The sequence below is a fragment of the Hyperolius riggenbachi genome, chromosome 2, assembly GCF_040937935.1.
Source record: "Hyperolius riggenbachi isolate aHypRig1 chromosome 2, aHypRig1.pri, whole genome shotgun sequence".
Taxonomy (NCBI): Eukaryota; Metazoa; Chordata; class Amphibia; order Anura; family Hyperoliidae; genus Hyperolius; species Hyperolius riggenbachi.
Window position 1 is genome coordinate 72,492,469 of NC_090647.1, and position 17,370 is coordinate 72,509,838.

Below are 17,370 nucleotides of genomic sequence, written 5' to 3' on the forward strand. Positions count from 1 at the left end.
GGGAACTGAAGAGAGAGGTATATGGAGGCTGTCATGTTTATTTCCTTTTAGACAATACCAGTTGCCTGGCAGCCCTGCTGATCCTCTGCCTCTAATACTATTAGCCATAGCCCCTGAACAAGCATGCAGCAGATCAGGTGTTTCAGTGGTTCAGACTTATAAGTCTGATCTGACAAGACTAGCTGCATGCTTGTTTTAATCAGATACTACTGCAGAGAAATAGACCAGCAGGGCTGCCAGGCAACTGGTATTGATTAAAAGGAAATAAACATGACAGCCTCCATATACCTCTCTCTTCAGTTCCCCTTTAAAAGAAAGAGTGTATTTTTAAAACTGCAACTGTGATAGTATGATGCAATGTTATAAAACAAAGCTATATAACTAAAATAAAAATAGAAAATGCTTTTCTTTGCTACTAATGTTCTATTTATTATCCGTACTACACATACAATTCATTGTAGCATAAGGTTTCCGTTAAACAATGCACATTGCCTGGTTGTCCTGCTGATCATCTATCTGTCTCTAATCTATTTAGGCCCTGAACAAGTATATCAGGTGTTTTAGGGCTGTTTTTCCCTGTAAAACGCAAATGCATTTCACTGAGACTCAATTTTCCCGTCTATAATTCTCTTTCGTTTTGTGTCTGCGGTTGCGTTTTGTGCTTTTCACTGGATTGGCTGGAAACACAAGTGTACATGCTCAAAAATGCAGCAGTCCAAACCAGATCACAGTTGGATTGCACTAGTGCAGTGATCTGCAAACTTGGCTCTCCAGCTGTTAAGGAACTACAAGTCCCACAATGCATTTGCCTTTATGAATCATGACTGTGGCTGTCAGACTCCTGCAATGCATTGTGGGACCTGTAGTTCCTTAACAGCTGGAGAGCCAAGTTTGCAGATCACTGCACAAGTGGAAATGCACCTCTCGATTTTCATTATAGAGCCTGTATCCTCACTCTTTGCATAAGATTATGTCTTTATATAGTGCTGACTGTGCAGAGTATATTGTTTTGTCACTTAACTGTCCCTCAGAGGGGCTCACAATCGAATCCCTATCATAGTCATATGTCTATGTATATATCGTAGTCTAGGGCCAATTCAGGGTCAAGCCAATTAACTTACTGTATTTGTATGTTTTGGGGAGGAAAACATACAAATACAGTAAGTGCCTGGAGGAAACCCACATAGACACAGGGAGAACATACAAACTTCATGCAGATAGTGCCCTGGCTGGTATTGAAACTGGGGACCCAGCGCTGCAAGGGGAGAGTGCTAACCACTATGCCACCGTGCTGCCTGTGCTTGCATATTGCAAACCATCCGTGAAACTCAGAAATTTGTAAAAGCAGCCCTAAGGCCTCTTTTCCATGGACTGTTCATAGGCAGTGAAATGCCTCTCCAACTCTCAGGGCCCATTTACACTTGTGCGGTGCAAATTCATTGCGAAAAACGCGAAAACGAATTTGCATGCGTTTTTGTGTAAGTATGCGAATGTAACCATGTCAGTGCCTGTGTGCTTTTACATTGATTATTAGGCGAAAACGTACTCGAATTCGCATGGAAAATTCGCATAGTGAAAACGCATGCGAATTTCCTATTAAATACATTGTGTGCGATTCGCACACCGACTTGATGTCTCTGCCGTGCACATTTTTCCTGCACAGAAAGCCGCAAAAGTGAAAACAGGCCCATCCACGTGTGTTGGTTATGCGAATCTGCATGCAGAAAACGCATGTAGATTCGCTATAGTGGAAACGGGCCCTCTCAACCGCTCACTGCTGCCTGGTATCTGCTTGTAGCTGCCTGGTAACTGCTCACTGCTGCCTGGCAACTGCTGCCTGCAACTGCTTACTGCTGCCTGGTAACTGCTCACTGCTGCCTGGCAACTGCTTGCTGAGCACACAGCTCAACAGTATGTGGAAAAAAGGCCTAAGGCCCAGTGCACACCTAAACCGCTAGCAGATCCGCAATATGCTAGCGGTTTTGGGAGCTGATTTCAGAGCGATTCTAGGTATGTTTAGAGACGTTTTCTAAACATGCCTAGCAGTTTTGGGTGCGTTTTTGTGTAGCAGATTACACATATTGTTACAGTAAAAGCTGTTACTGAACAGCTTCTGTAACAAAAACGCGTGGCAACAGTTACATTGAGGACGAAACGCTTCTGCAAACCGCAAACGTGCAGCAGGAGGCACGTTTGCGGCTGGGCAAAAACCTCAAACCGGCGGTGTGCACCATCCCATTGCAATACATTAGCCAAGCGTTTTTACAGGCGGATGCGGACGGCGGATCGCTCCAAAAACCGCTCGGTGTGCACTGGGCCTAAGTCTCGATAAAAATCCTCTCTGAATAACACCAAATTCCTCATATCAGACAGTTTATCAAACTCATTTCACTGGGCTACTCTCTCCTCTTGTAATACAAGCCGTCCCCTGCATGTTTCTTGTCGAAATGCTCGCTGTCACGCGCATGATGGATGGTTTTATCCTGCAGAGGGGTAGTGTTGGGCGAACACCTGGATGTTCGGGTTCGGGCCGAACAGGCCGAACATGGGCCAGATGTTCGGCATGTTCGGCCCGAACGCCGAACTCAATGGAAGTCAATGGGACCCCCGAACATGGGGGCCCTATGGGGTCGCAGGCATAAGGGGGGAGCATGCCCCGGTCGCGGGGGGGGTCAGAAATTCCCCCCACCCCCTCCGCTAGCGCTCCCCCCTCTGCCCGCTTCCCCATAAAAAAAGTTATAGTACCTGGTGCCTGGTGGCTGGCAGTGGAGTGAGGAGGAGGAGGAGGAGTCCGAGTAGCAGAGTGGCGTTGAGGCCGGGCAGCGGGCGGTTCAGCGCTAGTACCCTTGTGGTACTTCCGCCCTTTCTCTGACCTCACGTCCTCTGCATACGAGGGTACGCATCACGCGTACCCTCGTATGCGCCATCACGCAGAGGACGTGAGGTCAGAGAAAGGGCGGAAGTACCACAAGGTACTAGCGCTGAACCGCCCGAACCGCCCGCTGCCCGGCCTCAACGCCACTCTGCTACTCGGACTCCTCCTCCTCCTCCTCCTCACTCCACTGCCAGCCACCAGGCACCAGGTACTATAACTTTTTTTATGGGGAAGCCGGCAGAGGGGGGAGCGCTAGCGGAGGGGGTGGGGGGAATTTCCGACCCCCCCCGCGACCGGGGCATGCTCCCCCCTTATGCCTGCGACCCCATAGGGGGGCAGTATTCGGCCGAACAGGGGCCCTGTTCGGCCGAACAGGGGCCCTGTTCGGCCATGTTCGGCCATGCATTCAACAGTTCGGGCGAACCCCGAACAGTTTGGCCGAACACCACCAGGTGTTCGGCCGAACTCGAACATCACCCGAACAGGGTGATGTTCTGCAGAACCCGAACAGTGGCGAACACTGTTCGCCCAACACTACAGAGGGGATACACGCTAGACAATCAGCTGCTGCAGCTGGATTCCTGTGGTCATGTTGGCTTTATTTTCTGTCTGCGGATTTTATGCTGTTTGGGCTGGAAAGTTCAGGTCCTCTTTTTTTTCTTCATTTATTGTTGTGTCAAAACGAAAAATAATCACTTTTTTAACAGCTCACAAATCAAAACTGAAAGATGTATTTATTCTATTTTTAGAGCAAAAGAAAAGAACAAAAACATATATATTTATTACTGGGATCAATTCCGATAGCTATGTGCAGTAAATATTATTTTTTTTGTGGGAAAAATACCACATTCGGCATTTTCAGGTTGTTGTTTTTTTAGCAATTCTGAAAGAGTTTTCTACATTTCTGAAAAAGCGGTAAAACGTGCAGGAAGTGTGGAAGAAATTGCAGTATTTCAGCAGTAAGCATGTGGTAAATAATAAGGGCTCGTTCACATCTAGGGCATTTCCGGCTTTTTTTCAAGCACAGGCAATTTTCAAAATCGCCCTAAAACGCTTGTGCAATGATTCCCTATGAGAGAGTTCACATCTGAGCGGTTTGTTTCCAATCCGCTCAGCAAAGTGGTGCCTGTGCCATTTTTGGGGTGTTTTTGCTATATTGGTAGGTATAGGAAAAGCGCAAAACGCTCACAAAATCGCTTAGTGCAGCGATTGCGTTAGCGTTTTTAAGAATAAATACATTGTATTTATTTTTTTTCTGGGTCAAAGAGTTAACTTTCTGACATGCGTCAGAGAGTGAATTAAAAAATCGCTCTGAAAAAGTGCTTTTTACAAAACTCAGTGCGCAGTGGAGTGCCGGGAGGCGCTTAAAAGAATTGCACACAAAATCGCAAAACGTTTGCTATGTGAACAAGGTCTAATAGTCTTTAATTTTCTTCTATAAGGCCTAGTGCACACCAGAGCGGTTCTGCTGCGGTTTGCGATCCGCTTGCGGGTGCGGATCCGCTAGGGCAATGTATTTCAATGGGCTGGTGCACACCAGAGCGGGAGGCGTTTTGCAGAAACGTATACTCCCGGGCTGCTGCAGATTTTGGATTGCGGATGCGTTTCTGCCTCAATGTTAAGTATAGGAAAAACGCAAACCGCTCTGAAAAACGGCACTTCAGAGCGGTTTTGCAGGCGTTTTTTGTTACAGTAGCTGTTCAGTAACAGCTTTACTGTAACAATATCAGAAATCTACTACACCAAAAACGCTTCACAAAACCGCAAAATGCTAGCTGAAACGCTACAGAAAAAGAAGAAAAAGCGTTTCAAAATCTGCTAGCATTTTGCGGATCTGCTAGCGGTTTTTGGTGTGCACCAGGCCTAAGTTAGGATATTCTTTGGAGGGTGGGTTTTTTTGGGGGGGGGGGAGGGGGAGAGTTGTATTTGATTATGTAGTAACCTATGGATAGCATATTGATAGAAATCCCCTGTAAGAAATATAAACAGAATATCAGACTGCTTTTACCACATGTGGTAAAATGGCCTTGTATGCGGTGAAACAGACGCTGAGCCTACCAGGATTAAGGCCACTGAGTAAAAGGGGAACTGAAACCAGAGCCACACAGTAACTTGGGTAGAGAGCAGTGCAAGTTTGCAGTACGAATGCACTTTTCACATGTCACTGCGGTGTCCCCCCACATCCCAAAAACATACAGATTGGCTACTATGATAGGGATTAGAATGTGAGCTTGTGAGGGACAAGACCATATATACTCTGCAGTGTTCTCCCCAGAAGTTTTTTCTAGCCGTGTGGTATGAAAAAGTAGCCGGGTGGCATGAAAAAATAGCCGGGTGGAGAGAGATGAGGGAATGCAGGGCTGGCGCTTCTCTGCTTACAGCATAGGAGGAGGTGGTCACCAAAAATAGCCGGGTGGAGCACCCGCCTAAAAGAGCCTGGGGAGAGCACTGCTCTGTACAGCGCTGTGGAAGATGTTGGTGCTATAGAAATATTAAATAATAATAAAAGTGTTTTAAGACATGTTGCTAGCCTATAGTTGAGTTGCTATAGAGAGGGGAGGAGGGGCGGGACATGGTGCACGGCGGAACAAGAGGGATAAAGAGAACAATGCACTTGGCTCAGATGATCCGCCACTCTTGATCGCTACATGACCCATCGGAGCCGCCGTACTCACCTTAGATTCCCTGTGCACAAAGGCTTAGGTTAGAGTCACTCTAATGGTGCCCATACGTGGTACAATTTTTTCATTTTTTTCGATTAGATAATTTAGATAATTTTGTTTGATTATTCCGTTAGATCAAATGTAAAAAATTTTCCAACATGTCCGATCGTATTTTTATTGAAAAACTGGATAATCGTTCGTTTTTCTTGATCGTAAAAAAATGATTATTTTTTACTTTTATCGATTTGATCAGTTTGGTCAAATAAACGGGAAAATCAAACGTTTTTATTGTACCGTGTATGGGCACCATAAGAAGGAGCACAGCGATAGCAGCCTTGATTTTGTCTTTCTAAATTGATTTACTTGAAGCTTTTAAAATGTTAACCTTTTGTTTCTGTTTCTCTTTTATTAGATACATAAAAGAGGAAAAGGAAAACGACCACCCAAAAATCATTCCTCTGAAGATCATTACAAAGGATGTCGGGAACTGTGCCTATGTAAGTGTTTGCCTGAACTCATTACACTTCACTTAGGTACGCCGGCTTCTCTCACCCAGGTTAGGAAAATATTTCTCTTAATAACGCCACATCTAGGCTATTTTCTCAAGCCAGCGTGTGCTTAGATAGCGACTATTCCACCATCGATAACTTCCATTGCCTTTATGGAAAACTGGGATTAAAAAAACCTGAACACTGATTTATCCCTGGCTGTTTTTTTTTTTTTTAGGGAATGTTTTTCAGTTGTGTGTGTTTGTAGGAGCAAATAAAGTGTAACTACTTGCCAATCGTGTCACGCTGATGGGCGTGGCCGCAGCCCTGGGACCAGGGGCGTAGCAATAGGGGGTGCAGAGGTAGCGACCGCATCGGGGCCCTTGGGCCAGAGGGGCCCCAAAGGGCTCTCCCTCAAATACAGTATTAGCTCTCTATTGGTCCTGTGCTGGTAATAATCACTTCTATAGATACTTTGAATTGTGGTAATCATTAACAAACTGTTCCCCATCCCCTTCTTGCACCTCTGACACTGTAGTTGCCATTGGCAGGTTTTGGTACGCCGTGTCAATTGTTATGTATAGAGTGCATGGGGGCCCCATTGTAAAACTTGCATCGGGGCCCACAGCTCCTTAGCTACGCCACTACCTGGGACCACCTAACGCTGATTGGCATAATGTCCTGCGGGCCTGTTTTGTAGGAGATTGCGCATCCCTGCTTGGACTCCAGTCTCCCAGCGGCGATCGAAACCGCCGTCTATTAACATAGTACAGCGTTGCGATCTAAGGCAGTTCCCTGGGACTTAGGAGAGCGATCGGCTGTCATAGGCTAAAGCCTATGACAGCTGATCACCGTCATTGGCTGGCTGGCTGGGGGGAGGGATTGAGTTAGGAAAACTAAATAAAGAGGGAAATTAATAAGAAAAAAAAAGAACATAAATATTTATAAAAAATAAACAAACCTTTTGGGGCAAAAAGATCCCACCAACAGAAAGCTATGTTGGTGGAGAGAAAAAGGGGGGGAATCACTTGTGTGCTGTGTGGCCCTGCAGCGAGGCTTTAAAGCTGCAGTGGCCAATTTAGAAAAAAATGGCCTGGTCTTTAGGGGGGGGGGGGGGGGGGGGTTGGGTTTAACACTGTAGTCCTCAAGTGGTTAAAGAGACTCTGAAGCCTTAAAAAATCTCTCTGTTTACTCACAAATACTCTTCAGTATTACGCTACTAGCTGAAACATCACATTCCCGCCGGTTGAACAATGCCTCTATACCCCTCTAATCCCGGGGCAAAAATCCATAGGCTTGATTCACAAAAGAGTGCTAACTGTTAGCACGGCAGTTTTCGCGCGAATTTTCGCATTGCGTGCGATCGCGAATTTTCGCGTGAAAATGCGAGTTTTACCGCAAAATTGATATCGTTTTCGCGCGCGCGAAACCGTTATCGTTTAGCACGAAAATTCGCGATCGCGCGCAATGCGAAAATTCGCGCGAAAACGGCCGTGCTAACAGTTAGCACTCTTTTGTGAATCAAGCCCCATGACTTTCAAAGTCGTGGATTTTGCTGCCCGGAGAGGCAGAGCTTTTGGCTATAGCTCTGCCTCCAGATGCGTCAATCTGCATGCGGATCTCTACCTCCTCTCAGTGCAGGAAAACTGAGGGGGGCAGGGAGAGGCTGCGAGATTGACGCGCCTGGAGGAAGCGATCCCCGGATTTGGCCCTAGGGATTTGGGGGGCAAAGAGGAAGATTTCAGAGGAGTGTGGCGTTTCAGCTAGTAGCATAATACCCAAGAGGATTTGTAAGTAAAAAGAGAGATTTTTTAAGGCTCAAGAGTCTCTTTAAAGGACAACTGAAGCAAGAGTGATATGGAGGCTGCCATGTCTATTTCCTTATTTCCTTTTAGGCAATACTAGTTGCCTGGCTATCCTGCTGATCCTTCCTCTCTACAGGTCCATACATACATCCAATGCCTATCTGCAGATGAATGGCCACTTTCACCACTTCCATGTAGTATGAGAGCATACCTACACAGTCTGTTCATAGTATTCAATATCTGTTGGTCCTAATACTACATGCCAGTGGTACAATTGGCCAGTCATCTGCAGATTAAAATTGGATGTGTGAACGGAGCCTAACACTTTTAGCCATAGACCCTGAACAAGCATGCAGCAGATCAGGTGTTTCTGACATTATTGTCAGATCTGACAAGATTGGCCGCATGCTTGTTCCTGGTCTGATTCAGACACTACTGTAGCCAAATACATCATCAGGGCTGCCAGGTAACTGGTATTGTTTAAAAGGAAATAAATATGGCAGCCTCCATATTCTTTTCACTACAGTAGTCCTTTAAAGCAAAACTGAAGTGATAATAAACTGATGAGATAACCAATTGTATCCATAGTCCTACTCCTAAACAGAACTTTCCTATAGTCCCAAAGTCTTATTTTGTATTTAAAGTACACCTGGTGGGAAGTGAATATTGCAGGCTAGTGATAAAGTAGTCGGCACTAGCCCTCCCAGAGGCATAGCTATGGGAGGGCAAAAGGGGACATATGTCCCCGGGCGCAGCACTGTGAGGGAAGGGGTCACATCTGGCTTTTTAAACAGCATTTGTATATTTGACTCCTCCCACAACCCGGACCACAATCTAATGCGTGGCCACGCCTATTTTGTCTAGAGGGGCAGCGCAAAAATTGTCTTTGTCCCAGTGCACTGAAAACCCTACGCCTCTGACTAGTCCTACTGTGCTATTGTATTTGGATTTAGTAGGGTTTTAACCTCCTTGACGTAGCGGGTAAGCCGCGCAGGAGGTTTTCTCCGGCCCTGCTGGACCGATTTGTTTAATTTTTTTTTTTGCTGGACGCAGCTAGCACTTTGCTAGCTGCATCAGCACACCGATCGCCGCCGCCCCGCGCTGGATCGCCGCTATCCGTCGCGCCGCACACCCCCCCCCAGACCCCGTGCGCTGCCTGGCCAATCAGTGCCAGGCAGCGCTGAGGGGTGGTTCGGGACTCCCAATGACGTCATCCCGCCCCGTCTCCATGGAGACGGGGAAAGCGATCCAGGAAATCCCGTTCTTTGAACGGGATTTCCTGATCGGAGATCGCCGAAGGCGATTGAAGCGGGCGGGGGATGCCCTGGGCTCACTACATGATATAAAAAAAAGAAAACACAAAAAAAAACTGCTGCGCTGCCCCCTGGCGGAATTTATTATACCGCCAGGGGGGTTTTAAAGAAGTTTTTTGCTTAGTAGCTAGTAGCAGCCTTTCACTGAATCTGGTGAATTCTGCATATTATTTCCTGTAATGGTTATAATAATAAGATGTACGAAACAAGCACTGCGCTTATTTACAGAACCTCTTGATCATCATTAAGAACATAATGATGTTTTTCCATCTCTTCTGTGCTTGGCGAATACATTTTCCTTGGGCTCATTTGCGATAGATTCGTAATGCAGTAAATAGTAAGATGTGCAATATGGAGTCTACCCCAAGGCCACAACATTTCCTACATTCCACGGTTAGCTAGCATAACTCATGTTTATGTGGCTATCTCATCTAATGAAGGTCCTCCGTTAGACTGTTATTAGGGCTGTACTGCGTAGTGTATCTTTGGCCTGACTCATGTAATGTACTATGTGTAATTGCAGAGCACGCTGCTATCTGGGCTATTTTGGGAGTAAACATGGACCAAAACGCGGCCTGAAATCTTCCCTTTTCTGAAAAAGATAAAATGTTAATTTCAGTGAGTTTTTTCAAACATGTTTACAATTCTTTACCTCCCAGTCAAGACACACAACGTTTATATTGCACTTTTCTCCTGGCAGACTCAAATCACCAGAGCTGCTATCTCTATAGGCGGTAGCAGTGTAAGGGAGTCTTGCCCAAGAACTCCTTGCTGAATAGGTGCAGGCTTGCTGAATAGGAAGAGCCAAGATTCAAACCCTGTTCTCCTCTGTCAGAGGCAGAGCCCTGCACTATCCAGCCACTACATCTACCACATCGGCAAGATGTAAGCACCCTTTCTGGACACTTGTACAGTCCACAGATACCACCAACAAGCAACGTTTGTCAAGCGCTTTTCTCCCATAGGACTCAAAGCGCGAAAGCAGGGCTCAGACCAGTATTTGGTTGATTGGTAAATAGTGTTACAGAGGAAGAATTCTACAAGTTCGCAAAAATGCCAGGCTAAACAGGTGGCTTTTCAGTCTGGCTTTGAATAACTCCAGGGATACAGATGTCTTTACTGGGTGTGGCAGGGAGTTCCAAAGGGTAGGGGCAGCATGACAGAAAGCTCTGGCTCCAAAGGTGTTGAGGTGCACTCTGGAAGTGACCAAGTTTATGGAGCCTGCTGATCTGAGGTTGTGAGAGGCGTGGTGCAGTTTCAGCAAGTCCTTCATGTATCCAGGGCCCAGATTGTGTAGGGATTTGGATGTCAACAGTCCAATCTTGAGGAGTATTCTCCATTTTACAGGTAGCCAGTGCAGTGAGAGAAGAATCAGTGTAATGTGACAGTGGCAAGGCTGCTGTGTTAGCAAGCTGGCAGCAGCATTCTGTACTAATTGCAGGCGGTGCAGGTTTTTGGAAGGCCTGCATAGAGGGTATTGCAGTAGTCCGGCTGTGATGTGATGAAGATGTAATCTAGGGGCGGAAGATTCTCTGGGGGAATGACATACCAGCAGCGTAAACATGCATGCATTTTTTGGCTAATAAGTCAGATAAGTACTAAAACAAATACCGGTAGCTTGTTTAACCACTCCAAAATTCATCCAATAAGAACAGGGGCAAACCCAGGATTTTCAAAGGGGGGGGGGGGGGGTGTTCCTGAAAGTTCTCCCTCAGCCACGCACAATACAGTATAATATGGTATGACATCATGCTGGGTGCACATAATGCAATTTCCCATCTGACTGGCAGGATCTGACAATTATTTCCTAAATGTCCGATCTGCTTCCTATCAACAACAGGATCGATCAGGAGCAGTTTGGATACAGATAATAGTGAGGACAGCTGACATTGGTAATGAAGGGTAAAGTAAAGCATTAACCCTGCAGGAGCATAGGGCTGTGCTCATACCTGACTCTTAAAGGGAAGGTCCAAGCAAAATAAAAAAAATGAGTTTCACTTACCTGGGGCTTCTACCAGCCCCATGCAGCCATCCTGTGCCCTCGTAGTCACTCACTGCTGCTCCAGTCCCCCGCCGGCAGCTTGCCGACCTCGGAGGTCGGCGGGACGCATTGCGTAAATTTTTACGCATTCCCGCTAGTGCAGTAACATTAACACATACATTTTTACGCATTACTGGTTCAATGCGTACATTTTTACGCATTGAACCAGTAATGCGTAAAAATGTATGTGTTAATGTTACTGCAATAGTGGGAATGCGTAAAAATGTACGCAATGCGGCCCGCCGACCTCCGAGGTCGGCAAGCTGCCAGCGGGGGACTGGAGCAGCAGTGAGTGACTACGAGGGCACAGGATGGCTGCATGGGGCTGGTAGAAGCCCCAGGTAAGTGAAACTCATTTTTTTATTTTGCTTGGAACTTCCCTTTAAGTTCCCCAGAGCTGCTCCATGCTCTGTACACACGCTGCTGCTCCAGGCTCTGTATACATGCTTCTGCTCCATCCAAAGTCAGCTGTAGCAGGGAAAGAAAGGGGGCAGTGCTGTGGGCTGCTGGATACCTGCAGATATTCTGGTGTCTCAACTTGTACCTGTCCCCAGACACTGCACCAACCCTGGTCTAAGGGGGGATTCTGGGCAGCTGTAATCCCCCCCCCCCCCCCCCTGCGTTTTCCTATAAAGAAAGTACATTTTAGCGTACCTATCCTGTTGTTTTTAGTGTTCACGGTCAGGAGAAATGTGGTGGGAAAAAAAAGAAAATGAAATTGCTGCTGGTTTCCATCCCTACTGTTTCTATGTTATGCCAAAAGTGCCATCATTTCGGCCATTTTCTTTAATCACAGCTCAGTGTAAATGTTCCCTCTCTATTGCCACAGCTTACTGTCCCTCCAACAGAAAACATCACCTAGACAATAGGGTTACAACACAATGTAAACTCTTCAGGCTGGGTGCGCATGAAAGGCCGAGTTTTCTGTCATGTGCGTTGTTTTGCGCATTTTTACGCGTTTGCAGTTTGCACATACAAAACTCATATGCATTTTGTATGCGTTTTCGATGCATATTTCAATTGCGTTTTATGCAAATCACTGGGAAGACAATAGAAAGCGAGGAGATACATCAGAAAAAAATGTTTAAAAAGAAAAAACGCATGAACACATACAAAACGCATTACATTGCGTTACCATTGACTTTCATTATGTGCGTTTTTGATGCATTTTTGAAAATCATGCAACAAAACGAGCATTTTTAAAAATGCATGTTTGAAAACGCATACAAAATGCATATGCGTTTTTATATGCATTTTTTGATGCGGCCCATTGACTATCATTAGCGGCAAAAACGCTGCATTTTCCGGAACGCTAGCGTTTCTGCTAAGTGTGTTCCTAGATTCAAAGGGAGGGGCGATTCAATTTCCCTTCAGTCATAGTGTCTTTATCTTATCTGAAATATGAATCTTTCTGTTATTGGCATGCTGAGACAAGCTTGTTACTGGATTTTAAAGAAAAAAAACTTCCAACAATCCCACTGGCACTGCACAGTTCCTGCAGTTAGACAAAGGCACCCAGACCAAAAAGCAAAAATAAATTGGGAGACATAGGGAACTAAATAAATAGGAACACGTTTTTCATGCCAGTAAATGTGTATAAAATACTTCCCATTACAAACAAATGATCTTTAAATTTGCACAACCCATATTAACAGGACACTTGTCACAAGGCTGCCTATACTATTGCACTCGTGTACTGGATACACCTCTTTATGGACTGCAATGTTCTATGCCTATAAACTTGCAAAGTTCACCTTTCAATGCAAAATGCCAGCATTTTTAAAAACGCATGTTTGAAAACGCATACAAAATGCATATGCATTTTTATATGCGTTTTTTGATGCGGCCCATTGACTATCACTAGTGGCGCAAACGCTGTGTTTTCTGGAACGCTAGCGTTTCTGCTGAGTTTGTTCCTAGCCTCAAAGGGAGCTGCGATTCAATTTCCTTCCGGTCATAGTGTCTTTATCTTATCTGAAATAGGAAGTTTTCTATTATTGGCATGCTGAGACAAGCTTGTTACTGGGGCTTTCAAAAAAAAAAAACTTCCAACAATCCCGCTGGCACTGCACAGTTCTTGCAGTTAGACCAAGGTACCCAGACCAGGTAAAAAGCAAAAAATAAATTAGGAGACATAGGGAACTATTTTAGAACAAAAGGTGGTTAACATACAGTATATTATTGGGGCACTAGCTATTTTTTGGCAATTTTTTATTTTTGGATGTAACAATTCCCTTTAACACATTAGCAGCTATAAAATCATCTTCATCATTAAGGTCTCCTTCACATGGATGGCCATTGGCTGGCACTAGCAAAAGCTTGGCATGGGAAGTCGCAGGGTATATGTCCTAGTCATTCACTTACAAACATTACCATTTGGTTGCATTAAATTGCAGATTCAAGGCACTCATTGGACATCACACTGTCCCTCACGTTTGTGCGCAATAGGTCTTGGGCCGCGTTTACAGTGGTGCATTGCTGTGCGGCATAATGGCTGGTGTGGTACAACAGAGTGCGCCATGGTAACAAACTGCTTGCAGTACTCTACCACAAAAAATGCAGATCAGACATGCGAAAATTATCATTCAAACTGCCGATCTAATGGGAAATTGCAACGTCAGGTAACTGGCATTGTTTATAAGATAATGAAGATGGCAGCCTCCGTGTACCTCTCAATTCAGGTACCCTTTAAAGTGAACCTAAAGCCGGTAAAAAAAAAATGAGATTAACTCACCTGGGGCCTGCCTCAGCCCTCTGCAGCCGATCAGTGCCCAGGAGGCCGCAATAGCAACATAGGGGGCGATATACAGGCTGGGCACGCGAACAATCACTCGCGTTCCCATGCCTGTCGGCCGGTGACGGCGAAACCGGAAGTGCTCGCCGGCGGGTCCTGGGACATCGGAGCGGAGCTGCGAGGGCACCGATCGGCTGCAGGGGGCTGAGGGAGGCCCCAGGTGAGTTAATCTCATTTTTTTTTACCGGCTTTAGGTTCACTTTAAAGAGAGTCTAAAGCCTAAAAAAATACCTTTTTTTACTGGGAAGTCCTCTTCAGCAATAAGGCCATAGCTGAAACGCAACATTCCCACAGCAGGTCGATCAATTAATACCACCGAAATCCCTGAGGCAAAATTCGGGGCTCCTTCCGGGTAGAGGCAGATCTTTGTGCAGTAGCTCTGCCTCTGCTCGCGTCACTCTCCCCCGATCTCCGCCTCCTCCCGCCCCTCTCAGTCTTCTTTCACTGAGGGGCGGGAGGAGGCAGAGATTGACGCAAGCAGAGGCAGAGCTATAGCGCAAAGCTCTGCCTCCCCCGGGCAGCAAAATCCACGACCTGGAAAGTCATGGAATTTTGCCCCGGGAATTTAGGAGTATAAAGACATCGTTCTGCTGCGTGAATGCGGCGAATCAGGTAAGGTCTTATTGCTGAAGAGGACTGCCCAGTAAAAAGAGGTATTTTTTTAGGCTTCAGACTCTCTTTAAGTAGAAGCATGTTTACACGTCTGGTAGTAGATTCTTGAAACACACGGGATTACCTCTTTTTGGCGTGCGTCGGCGTGATTTACTTTTCCTTCATCCTGAAATGGCTCCAGCATCTTGAGTGTGTCCCTCGCAGATACTTATCTATATTTAGCCGAGGGGTTTGGATCTTTGCTGATAATTATCTCACATTACTTGACAGTTCACAGACAGTTTACGTTACAGTTAATCTTCTTTACTTTAGAGGCAGCCGCTTCTTTAAAAGTCACATATAAATAACGTCAGAGCTCTCTGGCTGCAGTTACATAAAGCTGCCCTTATCTCTGAAATGCTGGGAGGTGTTGTGCAACAGGCACTGACTTAGGCCTTGTTCACATCTAAAATCGCAATCGCTGGCGCCAGTGGTTTGCGATTTTGTGCACGATTATTTTTAGCGCTTACCTGCGCATTGCAATTTTTTGTAAAGCTCTTTACTAAGTGCTTTTTGCAGAGCGATTTTTTTTCACTTCCTGACGCAAGGAAGTGAACTCTTCGACCCGGAAAAGAATAAATACAATGTATTTATTCTTAAGAGCCTGGGGAAATTGCTATACAAAGCGCTTTTTCAAGCGTTTTGCGATTTCCTTATACCTTCCATTGAGGCAAATTGCCCCAAAAATGGTACAGGCAGCGCTTTGGCGAGCAGATTAGAATCGAACCGCTCATAAGTGAACACTCTCATAGGGAATCATTGCACAGGCGCTTTTAGGGCGATTTTGAAAATTGCCGCCACTTAAAAAAGCCAAAAGCGCCCTTAGCATGAACCCGCCTTTAGGGCTGGTTCAGACGGGCGTCTGGTGTCAGATGCTGTCAAATGTATTTCGGTAGCAATTCCCATCATTCAGTCATTGTGCCACATTTTGACGGCCGCAAGTGGACACGGAAGCGCTGAGCGTCACTGATCCTGGACGCTACCTGTAGTGCCCAGGACGAAACCAGACGGGTTCAAGCGCAGCGTTTGCTTGGACAGAAAATGACTGTAGCGATGCCTTAAAAGCAATGTGCCTTAATTTGAATGGGCAGCCCTTTACCGAAAAACGTAGCGATTGTCGTTTAATGCTTGCACCTATCGCACATTGATCAAACCACAAGCATTATGCCACTCTATGCAGTGCAGTGCTATGTGGCCTCCACTCTTACCTCACCCTATTACTATACAGGTTTTAAAAAAAAAATTAGCATATTGTGATAAAGTTCATTATTTTCTGTAATGTACTGATAAACATTAGACTTTCATATAGTTTAGATTCATTACACACAACTGAAGTAGTTCAAGCCTTTTATTGTTTTAATATTGATGATTTTGGCATACAGCTTATGAAAACCCAAAATTCCTATCTCAAAAAATTAGCATATTTCATCCGACCAATAAAAGAAAAGTGTTTTTAAAACAAAAAAAGTCAACCTTCACATAATTATGTTCAGTTATGCACTCAATACTTGGTCGGGAATCCTTTTGCAGAAATGACTGCTTCAATGCGGCGTGGCATGGAGGCAATCAGCCTGTGGCACTGCTCAGGTGTTGTGGAGGCCCAGGATGCTTCGATAGCGGCGTGTTGGGTCTTGCGTCTCTCAACTTTCTCTTCACAATATCCCACAGATTCTCTATGGGGTTCAGGTCAGGAGAGTTGGCAGGCCAATTGAGCACAGTAATACCATGGTCAGTAAACCATTTACCAGTGGTTTTGGCACTGTGAGCAGGTGCCAGGTCGTGCTCCATAAAGCTTTTCAGCAGATGGAAGCATGAAGTGCTCCAAAATCTCCTGATAGCTAGCTGCATTGACCCTGCCCTTGATAAAACACAGTGGACCAACACCAGCAGCTGACATGGCACAGCAGACCATCACTGATTGTGAGTACTTGACACTGGACTTCAGGCATTTTGGCATTTCCCTCTCCCCAGTCTTCCTCCAGACTCTGACACCTTGATTTCCGAATGACATGCAAAAGTTGCTTTCATCCGATAAAAGTACTTTGGACCACTGAGCAACAGTCCAGTGCTGCTTCTCTGTAGCCCAGGTCAGGCGCTTCTGCTGCTGTTTCTGGTTCAAAAGTGGCTTGACCTGGGGAATGCGGCACCTGTAACCCATTTCCTGCACTCGCCTGTACACGGTGGCTCTGGATGTTTCTACTCCAGACTCAGTCCACTGCTTCCGCAGGTCCCCCAAGGTCTGGACTCGGTCCTTCTCCCCAATCTTCCTCAGGGTCCGGTCACCTCTTCTCGTTGTGCAGCGTTTTCTGCCACACTTTTTCCTTCCCACAGACTTCCCACTAAGGTGCCTTGATACAGCACTCTGGGAACAGCCTATTCGTTCAGAAATTTCTGTGTCTTACCCTCTTGCTTGAGGGTGTCAATGATGGCCTTCAGGTCGGCAGTCTTACCCATGATTGCAGTTTTGAGTAATGAACCAGGCTGGGAGTTTTTAAAAGCCTCAGGAATCTTTTGCAGGTGTTTAGAGTTAATTAGTTGATTCAGTTGATTAGGTTAATAGCTCGTTTAAAGAACCTTTTCATGATATGCTAATTTTTTGAGATGGGAATTTTGGGTTTTCATGAGCTGTATGCCAAAATCATTAACATTAAAACAATAAAAGGCTTGAACTACTTCAGTTGTGTGTAATGAATCTAAAATATATGAAAGTCTAATGTTTATAAGTACATTACAGAAAATA

The 17,370-nt window shown here is 45.6% G+C and overlaps 1 protein-coding gene across 1 annotated transcript in view; it reads left to right on the forward strand.

Moving 5' to 3' along the window:
* The window catches only part of ARHGAP20 (Rho GTPase activating protein 20), a 182,627-nt gene that overhangs the window by 94,831 nt on the left and 70,426 nt on the right, over nt 1-17,370 (forward strand). Inside the window, exon 6 of the mRNA XM_068266910.1 lies at nt 5,951-6,035. Within this exon, the coding sequence (XP_068123011.1) occupies nt 5,951-6,035 (85 nt within the window). The remainder of the gene's footprint in view (nt 1-5,950; nt 6,036-17,370) is intronic.